Genomic DNA, 12520 nt, shown 5'->3' with positions numbered 1-12520 from the left:
GAACATGGACACAGGCTTCAGAAGGTCATGGCCTAATCTCAGGTAAGTGATGGGCACTTGGTCCCATATACTTTCCAGGAGAGAGACATGAGTCAAGGCTTGAGGGAGGTGCAAAGCAGTGAAGAACCATTAGAGGGGGTTCATCGTTCTTCATTTGTTATTGCTTTCCCCCTCTGCCCACCACAGAACATAAGGGGGCCAGCCCTCTGCCAGGGCTACCACACCTCCTGGCTGGGGAGGGAGCCCCTTGACGGTCCCATGAGGACAAGAGGGACTCTCCACATGAGGTCACTCCACTTCTCTGTATTCCAATTTAATTAATTTTTATCAGACGTTTTGAATAAAATTACACCCTCCCTCTTCCATTATGGTGCACACTTAAAATTACATTTATACGAAATTACATTTACACAAACTTCTATTGAAAGCCAAATTCCAGACCTAAGCTATTGGCCAAATCCCATTAAAAAAAGAGGATATTAAGTAAATTAGTTGAGCTGATTAAAAACACCTTCATCAACGTAGAACACGGGTGCCAACAATATTAAGAGTTGAATTATTGATTTTTTTTTTTTAATAGCAGATGGTACATTAGCAGGGAGGAAAAGTGACTTCCCTTCCAGTCTCCTCCCCTCCCTGCCCCCCACCAGTTCCTCACTTTGGGAGTAGGAAGACCTACTGATCTACTCCAGGAGATCCAGGAAAGGGAGGGGAAGGGGTAAGGTGGGAGGACAGGAAGGTAGAAGATGGGGCCTAGGTAAAAAAGGAGTGGAGACTAATGGCCAGAGGCGGCAGAGGCCACAAGCCTGGAAGAGAGTCACTGTCCTCTACCCTCACCAGGCAGCGGGACCCGAGGCACAGCCGCGAGCCAGGCGGGCTCTGGAACCGGCTCGAGGACGCTCCCGAAGTCGGCCGCCAGAGGGCGCGGCCGGAGCCGGCACGGCGGAGCCCAAGGAGGGAGGAGGGGAGCCGGCGGAGAAGGGTCAGCCGCGGCGGCAGGGGCGGCAGCGGCGCAGCTCTGCTCCCCGCGCGTCTCCCGTCCCCGCGCCTCAATAGGGTGCGCAGCTCCCGCCGCCGGCATGCTGCCGCCCGCCCGCCGCGGCCGCCGCCTCGCGCTCCCGGCACTGCTCTCTCTCCTCACCTGCTCCCTGGGTAAGTAGCGGGCGGCCCGGGCGCGCACGGGAGCGGCGTGGGCTTCCCGGACGCTGCCGCCCGCGTCCCGCGTCCGCACGCGAAAGGAGGTGCCGGGCGGCCCAGCCCTGCCCCGCGGGCGTTCGTGTCCCGCCGTCCCGTCCCCGCCGCGCCGGCGGCAGCGCCCTCTCGCGGCGTCCGGGTGGGGACCCGGCTTTCCGGGACCCCGGGGCGCGCTGCGCCTGGCCCCTTTCGGCTCGCTGGGTCCCGCCGCCTCCCCGGCCCCACTCGCGTCTTCCCGCCTCCTTCCGCCGGGAGTTGGCGGCCGGCCGAGCCGGGAGGGCGAGGCGCTCACCCCCACAGGAAGCGCTGAGTAAATGTGCAACTGCAAGAAACTTTGAGAGCAGGGAAGCGGCGGCCGCGGTCCCGCCCCCCTGCCTTCCGCCCGCGTCCCGCCTGCCCCGCGCGCCCCACACGCCCTGCGCGGGCGCCACAGGCTGGAGGCGGGCGGGCCCTGCGGTCGGGGCCGCTGGCTCGCTCCGCACCTCCGCGCCCTGCAGGCGGGGGGCTAGGGACGGCACCCCCCCCCCACCCCGCCAGGTTCGCGCGCCCTGCAGGGGCTCTCTGCGGGGGTATTCCGGCCGTGCCCGGGTCTCCGGGGCTGAGATGCCAACTTGGCACCAACCCCTTCTACAGATTCCTTGGCCAGAAAGGGAGGATCGGGGTGCCCGGCTGGGCCCTCAGTGTGTGCGGTGGTGGCGTGGGGGAGGCGGTGGGGACATTCCCCAATCTTGAGTCTTTATGGGGGGAAATTAGAGAACACTTCTGAAAACAATGCTTGTCGGGTCTGCTGCTGCCATAATGCCCCTTCCCTTTTTTCCTCCGTTCTCCTCACAAGAGTATTTTCTCCCCTTTATTGTAAAATGATGTGGCAAAGTTTAAAAAAATTGTTCTAATTGACATTTATGGTGAGATTTATTCAAATTTGAAAGCCTGGGGGAAAAATTACTCCCTTTTCAGTGTTCTCGGGGTTATTGTCCTCTAACCCGGACTTTTGTGTTTCCAGTCTGTTAAAAGGCAGTAATCTCAGATTTTTAGAAATGGCAGAATGGTGCAATTTAGGAAGAGACGTAGCGTTATTGCACATTGCTTTTTGGTAGCCCACCGGAACCTGTACAGCTCATTTTTATTTGGATTTAAACTCTCCGAATAAGGACGTTATTTGCGTACACCTCGCTTTTCTATAGGTGCTCAGAAAGTGTGGGAAAATCGAGTGAGATTAATTGTTAATTAATTGTTCACACGCATGATTAAGTAAGCAACAATATAATTAAAAATGTTCGGGCACCTTGGGCACAGAAAGCTATAATTGACGGTGGGGAGCAACTGAACTTGGAGGAGATCTGCTTTAATGGAAGAAAGAATGCATCGCTGGGAGGGGGCAGCCCAGGGAGAAGGGGAGTTTGAAGGGGTGGGAAATTAACTAGGTGACTCTTGGCTGCCTCAGTTGGCTTGCTGCCTGGAAGTTTTGCACCTAACCAAATGGGGTGGGTGGTAGCTGAAATTGGCCTTCTATTTATAGCACTGCACTTTATAATGGTGTACTGGGGATATAATATTTGTACATAATATATTCAACGTATGGGTTGAAATACACATTTGTATTGCTGTGCGTATCTGTTTTTTACTGCACTTAAGGGAATATCTGTACTGCCCAAACTTGATAATACATTAAAGGACAGTCAGAATGAACCAAAATGTCAACACATTTTTAGAGATGTCTATTAACATTGTGAAGTTGTCAGATAAGCACAATAAATAAGACATAAAACCTACTAAAAGGTCCCTGTGAGACATTTGGCTTTGTGAGCTGGCTTTCATGGGTTGGTACAGACAAGAAGCTGCATTCTTCCAGGTCTGAGGTAAATCACGAGCTCAGTTTATTGAGCTCTGCTTTGGTGGTGTTGGGGGAGGAGCAAGATGCAGAAGGATGTGGTACCCACTCTATAGATCTCGGAACCAAGTATCTTGGACTCTTGCTGAAACAGAGATTATGATAGGAATTCTGAGGCATGTGAACAATCCTGATTGCTTAAGAATACTCTAAATAGTCCCTTATGAGTTTGGCCTGGCTATATATATATAGTTTAGTTTTCCCACAAACTGTAGCATATTCACTTGAGTTTTTAGAGAAAAGTCAATATAGAAGATTTATTTTAAACCCGTATGATTATACAGACCCAATTCACTGCAACTTCAGTTCTAAAGTCCAGTGCCAGTTCTAGAATCAGATTTATTCACACCTCTCCGTCAGCCACTGTGTGGCTCCTAGTGGGTTTAAGCTCAGTTTTCTCCTATAAAACAGGAGGCATAGACTAGATAAAATACCAGAACTTTGCCATTTCTCACAGCTTTAACATACTGATTCTATTGTGGCAGAGACTGCTGTCTGCCTACTCAATAACCCATAGCTCCTTCTTCTCCTGACTAAAAAACCTCTTAGATAATCAGGAGTGTTGGGTGATTGTATTTGGAGTTAGGGCCTCCAAGGAGATCCTGAAGGGTCAATGAGGTCATAGGGGTGGGGCCCCAATCCAGCGGGACCCCTGTCCTTATCCTTCTCCAAAGAGGAAGAGACCCCAGGGATGCACACAGAGAAAGGCCATGTGAGAACACAGCGAGAAGACTTCTACCTGCAAGCCAAGGAGAGAGGTCTCAGCAGAAACCAACCCTGCTGGCACCTTGATCTTGGACTTCTAGTTTCCAGAGCTGTGAGGAATAAATTTCCTCTCTTTAAACCACCCAGCCTTGGTTGCTGTTAAGACAGCCCTAGCTGACTAATAATATAGGCGGCGAGGGGAAGGACGGAGGAATGTCATGGTCGTGGCGGTGGCAGTGTGTCCAGAAAGAAAATGTTTCTCAGTGGCCCTTGCAAGTAGGGGCAGCCACTGAGTTATCTGTAGAGATTTTTGGGTGGGTCTCTTGGTGAAGCTTGTTAAAGGTAGCTGACCCAGCTGGGATGTGTGCTTTATTTTTTATTTTTTATTTTTTTATTTGTTTGTTGGCTTGTCTTTGTTTCATCTTCCTTCCCATTGTCTGTAAATCTGATGGCTGGAGCCATAGTGGTCATCCTGTGACCATGAGGTGACCTTGAAGACAGAAGCCAGTAGTGAGGGTGGTAGGGCAGAAAGGATAGCACCACCTGGGCGCCGGATGGATGTGGCGCACCACGCCAGCCCTGGGTCACTTATTTCCAGGCTTGTTTTGCAGGAGGTTAAAAATAAACCTCTGTCTTGTTTAAGCCTCAGTTGTTTGAGTTTTCCGTTCCATGCAGCAGCCAACCTAATCCTAATTGATACGTCTGTGAAGAAGCTCATTTGAACCAATGGTAAAATAATAAGGTACTAACTTTTATCTTTTTTATCCGTGTTTCTACTCTGTATGTGTCAGGATTGAATTTGTTAGCATCTGCCAAAATTAGGGTTGATTTTTCATTCTGGTCCAGTTCTCGCTCAGATTCTCTTCATTGCGGTGAGTTCGGCATTTTAGGGCACCAAGAGTCAGACCTGATCCCAGATTCATGCGTGTGTGTCTGTGTGTGTGTTTTAATTTTTGATTTTTAAACCCTCCTTTTATTTCTTTTTTTTTTTTTTAAAGATTTTATTTATTTATTCGACAGAGAAGAGACAGCCAGCGAGACAGGGAACACAAGCAGGGGGAGTGGGAGAGGAAGAAGCAGGCTCATAGCGGAAGAGCCTGATGTGGGGCTCGATCCCATAACGCCGGGATCACGCCCTGAGCCGAAGGCAGCCGCTTAACCGCTCTGCCACCCAGGCTCCCCCCTCCTTTTATTTCTTAAGCAGATAGGACTGACAGAGATTTTACCCGTCTGGATGGGTTCTTGTCCGGGTATTCTGGGGTTCCCAAGTTTGCATGGGCCTCTTGGTTATGGACTTGACCCAAGGGAGTTTGCCTATAGCCAACAGTCAAGCTCTTTATAGGGAGGGGTGCATATAAAGAGAGGGGGGAAAAGAGCATCTGTTTCAGATGGGATGGCAGTTGCGGGGGGGATTGGGAGGAGCTATCCTGACCCTTTTGTTAACTTGTTCTGAAGCAAACATTGTGGGCCCAGTACTTGAGCAAGTCCTAATAATTGACCTCATTTGGACCACTAAGGGCCAGGTTTTTTTTTGTTTTTTTTTTTTGTTTTTTGTTTTCATTAGAAACATAAATCGAGCATAATTTCTAGGCACAAAAGGATTATTTATGGGAAATTCACAAATGTTATTATGTTTTTGTCTCTTTGTAGCATTATGGGAATCCATCTTTGGTGTTGCCAGATTCTTGCTTAAGAACAGTATATAGGAGTGCTAATTCCATCTTTCCCAACACAAAGGAAAAATTCTAGTGAGTGTCAGGGGTTCATCAGATCTATTATTGATTGAGAGTCTCCCTTAATTCCATGTTTCAAAGCTCTATTCACTAAGCCACTCCCCAGAGAAACCCAATTCAGTGTAGGCGCTGATTTGCACTCCTAGAAAATGTTAACAGTTCAAAAATAGTATTAAAAGAAAGAACTGTGCTTGGAATTTTTTTCATTTATTCAGAAAGTGTATCTACATGTGTCAGGCACTGGGGATATTGCAGGAAGAAGACAGATCGAGTCTGGCTTTTCCCTGGTGGAACATGCAGTCTCGAGGGGAAGCTGACATCAAACACGCCGCAGAAACAAATCGCACTGTGTTCAGCGTCGTGGCAGGGGGTTCCTGGCGCTGTGAGAACACGTGGCAGAGAGATGGAGGGCTTTAGCCTGGAGTCTGGCATAATGGTTTTCAACAGGGGGCTATCTTGCCCCTCAGGGAACATTTGTCAATGGCTAGAGACTTTTTGGTTGCCACAGGGATGGCGTGCTAGTGGCATCTAGAGCCAGGGCCGCCGAGGAACATCCTACCATGTACGGGACAACCTCCCCCTCCAAAGAATCCATGATCTGGTCTGGTGTTAATAGTGCGGGGTGCTGGGTTGAGAAACCTTGGCACAGGGGCTCAAGGAAGGCTTCTTGGAGGAGGAGACATTGGAACTCAGATCTAAACGAGAAGCAGAGATCAGTTAAATGGAGGAGGGGGACACGGCCAGCAGGGGAAAGAGCTTGGTGCTGGAGGAACACAGTGGAGAAAGGACAGTTCTGGAGAGATTGAGAGAGGGGCTGGGAAATTCAGCAGGGGTCAGGCAATGCAGGGTCTTGCAGAGGAGGGTAAGGATTTTGGACTTTGTCCTTAGAGCTGTGGGAAGTGGTTGAAGGGCTGCAATTGGAGAATGACACGATTTAACTTCCTGTTCTAAGGAACTCGCTCTGGTTGTCCTGTAGAGCAGGGATTAGAGGCGGCTAGTGAGGACATGTGGGACCAGCGAGGAGGCTGCTGGAATCAACTACGTGAGAGATGATGAAGAATCCCGGAGACAGGGAGGTTGATGGGTACAGTGGGCTGAGAGGAAGGAGGGGGTCAAGGATGAATCAGGCTTCTGTCATGAGCTGTGGGTGGGTACCAGTGCTCTTTACTGATACAGGCACTAATGGAGAAGGACCAGATTTAAACATTTTTTTTTTTAAATTGTAGTTAAATAACATAAAATTTCTTTTAACCATTTCTATGGCATTAAGTAGCTAGACATTTTTTCTGAAATTTATTTTTAATTTTAGAGGGAGGTGAGGATGAGGAGTTCAATTTGGACAAACTGAGTTTTGGGGGGATGTGAGATGTTCAGGTGCACGTCAGGTGGGCAGTTAGATTTGTAGGTCTGGAGCTCAGAGGAGAGGTCGGCTGCAGAGGGATTTGGGGGCAATTTGAGTAGATTTTTTTTAAGAGTAGAAAATCTTAATTGGCAAAATTAATCCATTTTAAGCTTGTATTCAAAATATATGTGTACCCAAGATTTGGTAGAAGCTGGGGCAGAAAAGTCTTTATCTGTATGATGTAAAGCTGTAGGTTTATACCAAAAAATGAGTAAAGGTATCATCAAATAAGATTTGAATGTCTCTCAATTATAGCAATGCCATTTTCTCCTGGGGATATGACTTATTTTCACTACTAAAAGAATATTTTACGGTCTGAAAAGGTGATATGTTTTAGTTTACATCATTGCTTGCCGTAAGAAGCTCAAGGCTCTTTACACATCACACTGAATTTATCTTCTCCAGATCCTTGAGGGTGGATATACTGGAGCTTGTTCTTCGTTTATGCGGTGAACGAAGTAAAGGAAGGTAAATGGCCAAGGCCTGTTGGAAAAATAGCCCCGTTCCATTCCTTCGAGAGGCTGTCTAGCTACGCACCCCAGCGTGTCAGACTTCAGCACACAGGAGAATCACCTCAACGTCTTGTAGAGTTCCCTTTGTTGCGGGCCCCTTTGTTAAAAGGCAGATTATGGGGTTCCAGCTCCAGATTTTTCTGACTCAGAAGATCTGAGATGAAGCCTATGGATTTGCATTTTTACGAGGCCCCAGGTGCATTGTCTTTGCTGGCAGGCACAGGAGCCCTGCCTAGGCCCAGGTAGAAATCATCTGGGACTCTTGCCAGATGATTTTCTTGCATATCTGTAGAATGTAAAGATGCTTGCTGGTTGCTTTGTCTTTAAAATGAAATAAGGTGGGGCGCCTGGGTGGCGCAGTCCTTAAACCTCTGCCTTCCGGCTGGCTCAGGGCGTGATCCCGGCCTTCTGGGATAGAGCCCCACATCAGGCTTTTCCGCTGGGAGCCTGCTTCTTCCTCTCCCACTCCCCCTGCCTGTGTTCCCTCTCTCGCTGGCTGTCTCTGTCAAATAAATAAATAAATAAATCTTTAAAAAATAAATAAATAGAAATAAAATGAAATAAGGAGCTGTTTCGGAGACAGCAGAGTATGAACTTGAGGGCTGATACGTCCTGCTCAGATATTTCCTCTCCTTGGGAAAGGAACCAGGAACCCCAGGATTCAAAGGAAGCAGTCTTTCTCTGGTTCCAGCATCCTTTGAGAACAGGCACCTGTCTTCCCATCCAGTCTTGTGGCTTTGGTTCCATTGGACTGTGGGGCCACCATCAGTGCCTCTCCTTTTGACCCCTGTGCCCAGTTCCACACCTGGGTACAGGTGCTGGGTACACCTGCTGCTGGATGTGTCCCCTGCTACTGGAGGGGCTTGTAGGGGAAGGAGCGTGAGTCTCAGAAACTAGAGAGTGGGTTGTTAGAGCAAAGGTGTTTGGACAGTTGACAAGTTCCTAACAGAGTTAGAACGTCTCGGCCTGTGGCTACCGTGGATTCAGTGGTGCTGACAGGGAGGGCTTCTAAAACCACTTTTTGTATTGCAGAAATAAGTACCCCAAATTTAAGCAGAGTTTGTCTAAGTTAGCTTGACAGTTAGGTGTTCAGCACTACTCTTGCAATGCGAAGGGATTATACGAAGGGCTGATTTTGTTGAGGTTGAGTTTGTTTGGGAGTGGGTTGTGTGACCAGGGTTTCTTCTGCCCCTTACCTATGACACAGCCTATGAAACATCCTCATGAGGGTGGTGTTCTGAATCTCTCCCCCGAAACTCTGTTTCAGTTGGCATGTGGGCTTTCATATTATTTGTTTAAATGAGATAGGAATCAAAGAAGCAAATGATCTTTGTCTTTCTAAAATAACAGTTATTTCCTATTTCTTCCTATTTTCTTTCTATTTACTGCCCTTTCTATAAGTACGCTCGCCCTCTGGCACAGACACTGTATTGGTCCTGGCCGGCTTTGTTCCCAAGGGAAGAAAAATTCGTTTTCCAACTCCATTTTCCCATTGCCTTCTTTGATAAAATGGAAGAGGTGCTTCAGATGGAGTAAAATCAAACAGGGGTGGGTAGTGAGTGGCTCAAAAGAGGCCTGTCATGTTGGTGTGCTCACTGCCACACTTGAGGGGAGGCCCCCCGCAACCTCCAACCTTTCTCTCAACCAGCTGATCACCTTGTAAGTGGTGCAGAACCCACGGAATGGGGCACAGTAGTTCCCTGACCCTCAATGTTGTGCAGCTGTCTACTTGAGGAATTGTGCCGGCTTCCTGCCCGGTGCGGCATCTGTCTTCCTGACTCTGCTCTTTGCCACCCGAGCAAAAGGCTCCCTAGCTCTTCCTGGAGGTCCGTTACCGGCTGGAACCTGTACATGCACCAACTTAGCTCATTCTTGTTAAGGTTCCCCCCTTGTACGGGGATAGAGGCAGAGGCTCTGAGAGGCCAAGTCAATGGCCCGATGTTGCTTAGCTACTAAGTGGCAGAGCCTGGATTTGATGCCACGAGGTGGGAGTCTGGATTCTGTGCGTCCGCCCAGCGTGCTGCGAGGCCTCCTAGTGGAGCAGGGCCTGGAGGCCAGGTCTTCCGTGCTGCAGCCTCTTTCCATCGCACTTTGAAGCTTTAAGAAGAAAACGCCTTGAAAGAACACCTTAAAAACTCCTTAAACTACTGCCTTCTCTCTAGCTTCTCCTCTCTGCCTGGCCATTCCTTTTGGTCATCTTTATAGCTTTGTCCCTGAAATGTGGGAGTTGCCTTGCACCTGTCTTCCCATCCAGTCTTGTGGCTTTGGTTCCATTGGACTGTGGGGCCACCGTCGGTGCCTCTCCTCTTGACCCTGTGCCCATTTCCACACCTGGGTACAGGTGCTGGGTACACCTGCTGCTGGATGTGTCCCTGTGAATAGCCTCAGCATCTCAGGATGTTGGGAACCAAACGGAGTTTTTCCACACATCTCCCCCCGCCCCCCCCCCCCCAAGCTTTATTCTCTGGCTTGTGAATGGGCACCGCAGTGTGCCCAGCAGCTCCCTCTGAAACCTGGACTCACCTACACTCCTTTCTCATTCACCAACCCCTCTGGACTCTCCCTTCCTGCACCATCTACTGGTAGCATCTGACTTCTAGCCTGTGCATTCTGCTGCTTTAATATCCCCAACACCTGCTTTTGCTCACTTGCCTACCTCCCCAGGATTGCCTCATCTGAATTCTGTCCCTTCTCTCTCATTACCTGGCTGCATTAGCTTCCTAGCAGGCATGTTTGTGCCTTTTGTTCTGTCCCCCCACAGCCCCACCCAACACTACTCTAGAAACCCGTCTAAGGCACACATTTCAACATGGCACTCGCTTTCTTAGAAGCTTTTCATGGCCCTTACAATCAAAGCAGACTCCCTAACACTGACCCCTTTCATGATATGGCCCCTGCTGACTCCAATCTCATCTCTAGCCTCAGTCTCTCCCCTCCCCTGCAGGTGTCCATGCCCCAGTCACTCCCTCCCTTCCAGTGTCTGTGCCCCAGTCACTCCTTCCCCTCCAGGGTCTATGCCCCAGTCTTTCCCCTCCCCTGCAGGTGTCCATGCCCCAGTCTCTCCCCTGACCTCAGGTGTGCATGCCGTAGTCCCTCCCCTCAGGTGTCCATGCTCTGGGCACACTGGACTATTCACCATGCTTCCCTGCAGAAGCCTGTTTCCAGGCCTCCTTGCCCTCGCAACTTGAAGTCTCCGCTGCCTGGAATTTACTTGCTCAAGTGCTGTGTTGAGCTTGGTCCAAGCAGTGCTTTCCTCTCCAGAAGACTCCCCTTCCCTCTGCTGCCCTGCCTTGGGTGAGATGGCCTTTGTCTCTACCCCAGGTGCTCTCTCAGGGACTCCCATTAGAATGACAGCCAGTGGCGTGGGCACTTGTGCACTTGGCTGTTGACTGAGGGACGTGTGCCTCATGTCAGCTCCTTGGGTAGCTGCTTACACATCTTCCCCAGCCCCTAGCAGAACGTGTGGCACGATGCACCCAGCCACTCTCTGATTTTCTGTTGCACAAATGAAAGTATAAACTAATAATAATGACAGTAACTGCTAAGGCCCAAAGCACTTAGCATGTGCTAGGCCCTGTGCTAGAAACATAACACAGGCGAAACCATTTGATCTCTGGCCACATGCCTGGGCTGGTTCTGTCCTCGGCCCATGTGGAGTGCCAGGGGCCCCCCATCTTCAATTTGGGTGGTGGTGCCTCAAGGTGGGTGGATGGACCTGCTACCCAGGGTGTGCACAGCCCCAGGGGAGAGATTTGTCTGAAGAGGAGGAAGGAAAGGCAGGCTCTGGCTCCTGTCGCTGGGTGGGGGTGCATTTGTTTCTGGTCACTCTGCTGGCATGGATTATCTCCAAAGCAGGTAATTGCAACTAAGTCAATCAGCTGTGGGCTGCACATCCTGGAGCTTAAGGCCTCCTCTTGGAGAACTTGGAATTCAACCTGGAAAGCTCCAGGGAGCTGGAGCCACTCCGGGAGGAGCTGTGCTGGGTGAAACGTGTTGTAAGTAGGTCACAGGAAAGAAAGGGAAGCCCCACAGGCTCTCTCCCACAGTGTGTCAGAAGAAAAAGTGGGGCAGAGCCTGTGCGAGACCCTGAGTCGTGCAGGGGCCCCAGCTGCAAGCTTCCAGCGTGTGTGCTGGGGCTTTGTCCCAGATGGCAGAGCCAGGGACGCAGTTCCATTCCCTTCCTCCCTCCCGGCTCCAGGGTAGGGCCCACGACCACTTAGACACTGGCCAGACAGCGCTCATTGCCCCACCAGGGGCATTATGGCAACAATGACGGAGCTAAACACTGTGTCCCTTACCTCACTTAATCCTGGCAGCACCCCTCCCCTCTGAACGGGGGATATTTAATGTCTCAGTGGTTTTTGTTTTTTTGTGTTTAATCTGGTTTCTATGAAAGATGTTCCTGGGAGAGTCTGGGAGGACAAATCAGGAAAGAGGAACAAAACGGAGTGAGGAGCTAGGAGGTACACATGTCCTTCCTGCGTGGGCCTGGGGTCCCTTGCTCCCTCCCAGGAACAAGAAAAGATAGTTGATTAGTGTTGCTTAAATGCGTTGCAATTAATTCCTCTCCAGTTTTCTGGCACTCCAGGGCTTAGGCTGGCCTATAAATCTTAGTCCCAGGTTAGTTGTAAAATCTTGATTTATCTCTTAGAATAGGTGTGCTAACACATTAGTTGGCTTGAATTATTTAAAGTTATCTCGGAAAGGTCTTATTTCTATTGCCCGTCCTGATTTGCACTTTAAATATAGTTCCCTGTAGCAATTCACAAGAATTCATGTTGAAAATAGAAAAGGGAAAATTACTTTTAAACAGCAGTTTGGCATATAAGAGCATGATTTACCTTGGAACAGTTCTCCAACTGCACATTAAGGCCAAGCTTTCAAGAATATTTTTTCCCCACTGAATCTGGAAATTAGGATGAAGCCAAACAGCAAACATCCAGCCCCAGGTGGCCACTCCCTCTGGCAGAGTTGGGGGATCCTTTCCTCCCTCGTTCTTCCCCCCCCCACCCCTCAGGCACACTGTTAAAATCCCACTGTGTGACAGGTAATTTCTTACCTCGCTTGCTAATTTTTCTCACTT

General features: G+C 49.7%; 1 protein-coding gene across 1 annotated transcript in view; it reads left to right on the top strand.

Annotated features, from left to right (window-relative positions):
• The first annotated feature begins 712 nt into the window (after positions 1–712).
• B3GLCT (beta 3-glucosyltransferase) overlaps positions 713–12520 on the top strand; it is a 119831-nt gene continuing 108023 nt past the window's right edge. Inside the window, exon 1 of the mRNA XM_045797008.2 lies at positions 713–1152. Coding sequence (XP_045652964.1) covers positions 1080–1152 — 73 coding nt within the window. The 5' untranslated portion in view covers positions 713–1079. The remainder of the gene's footprint in view (positions 1153–12520) is intronic.

Source organism: Ursus americanus, chromosome 10 (genome assembly GCF_024610735.1).
Source record: "Ursus americanus isolate L20-20 chromosome 10, mUrsAme1.1.p, whole genome shotgun sequence".
NCBI classification, from domain to species: Eukaryota; Metazoa; Chordata; class Mammalia; order Carnivora; family Ursidae; genus Ursus; species Ursus americanus.
The sequence above is the reverse complement of the archived record's forward strand: the minus strand, read 5'-3'. Positions and strand labels throughout refer to the sequence as shown.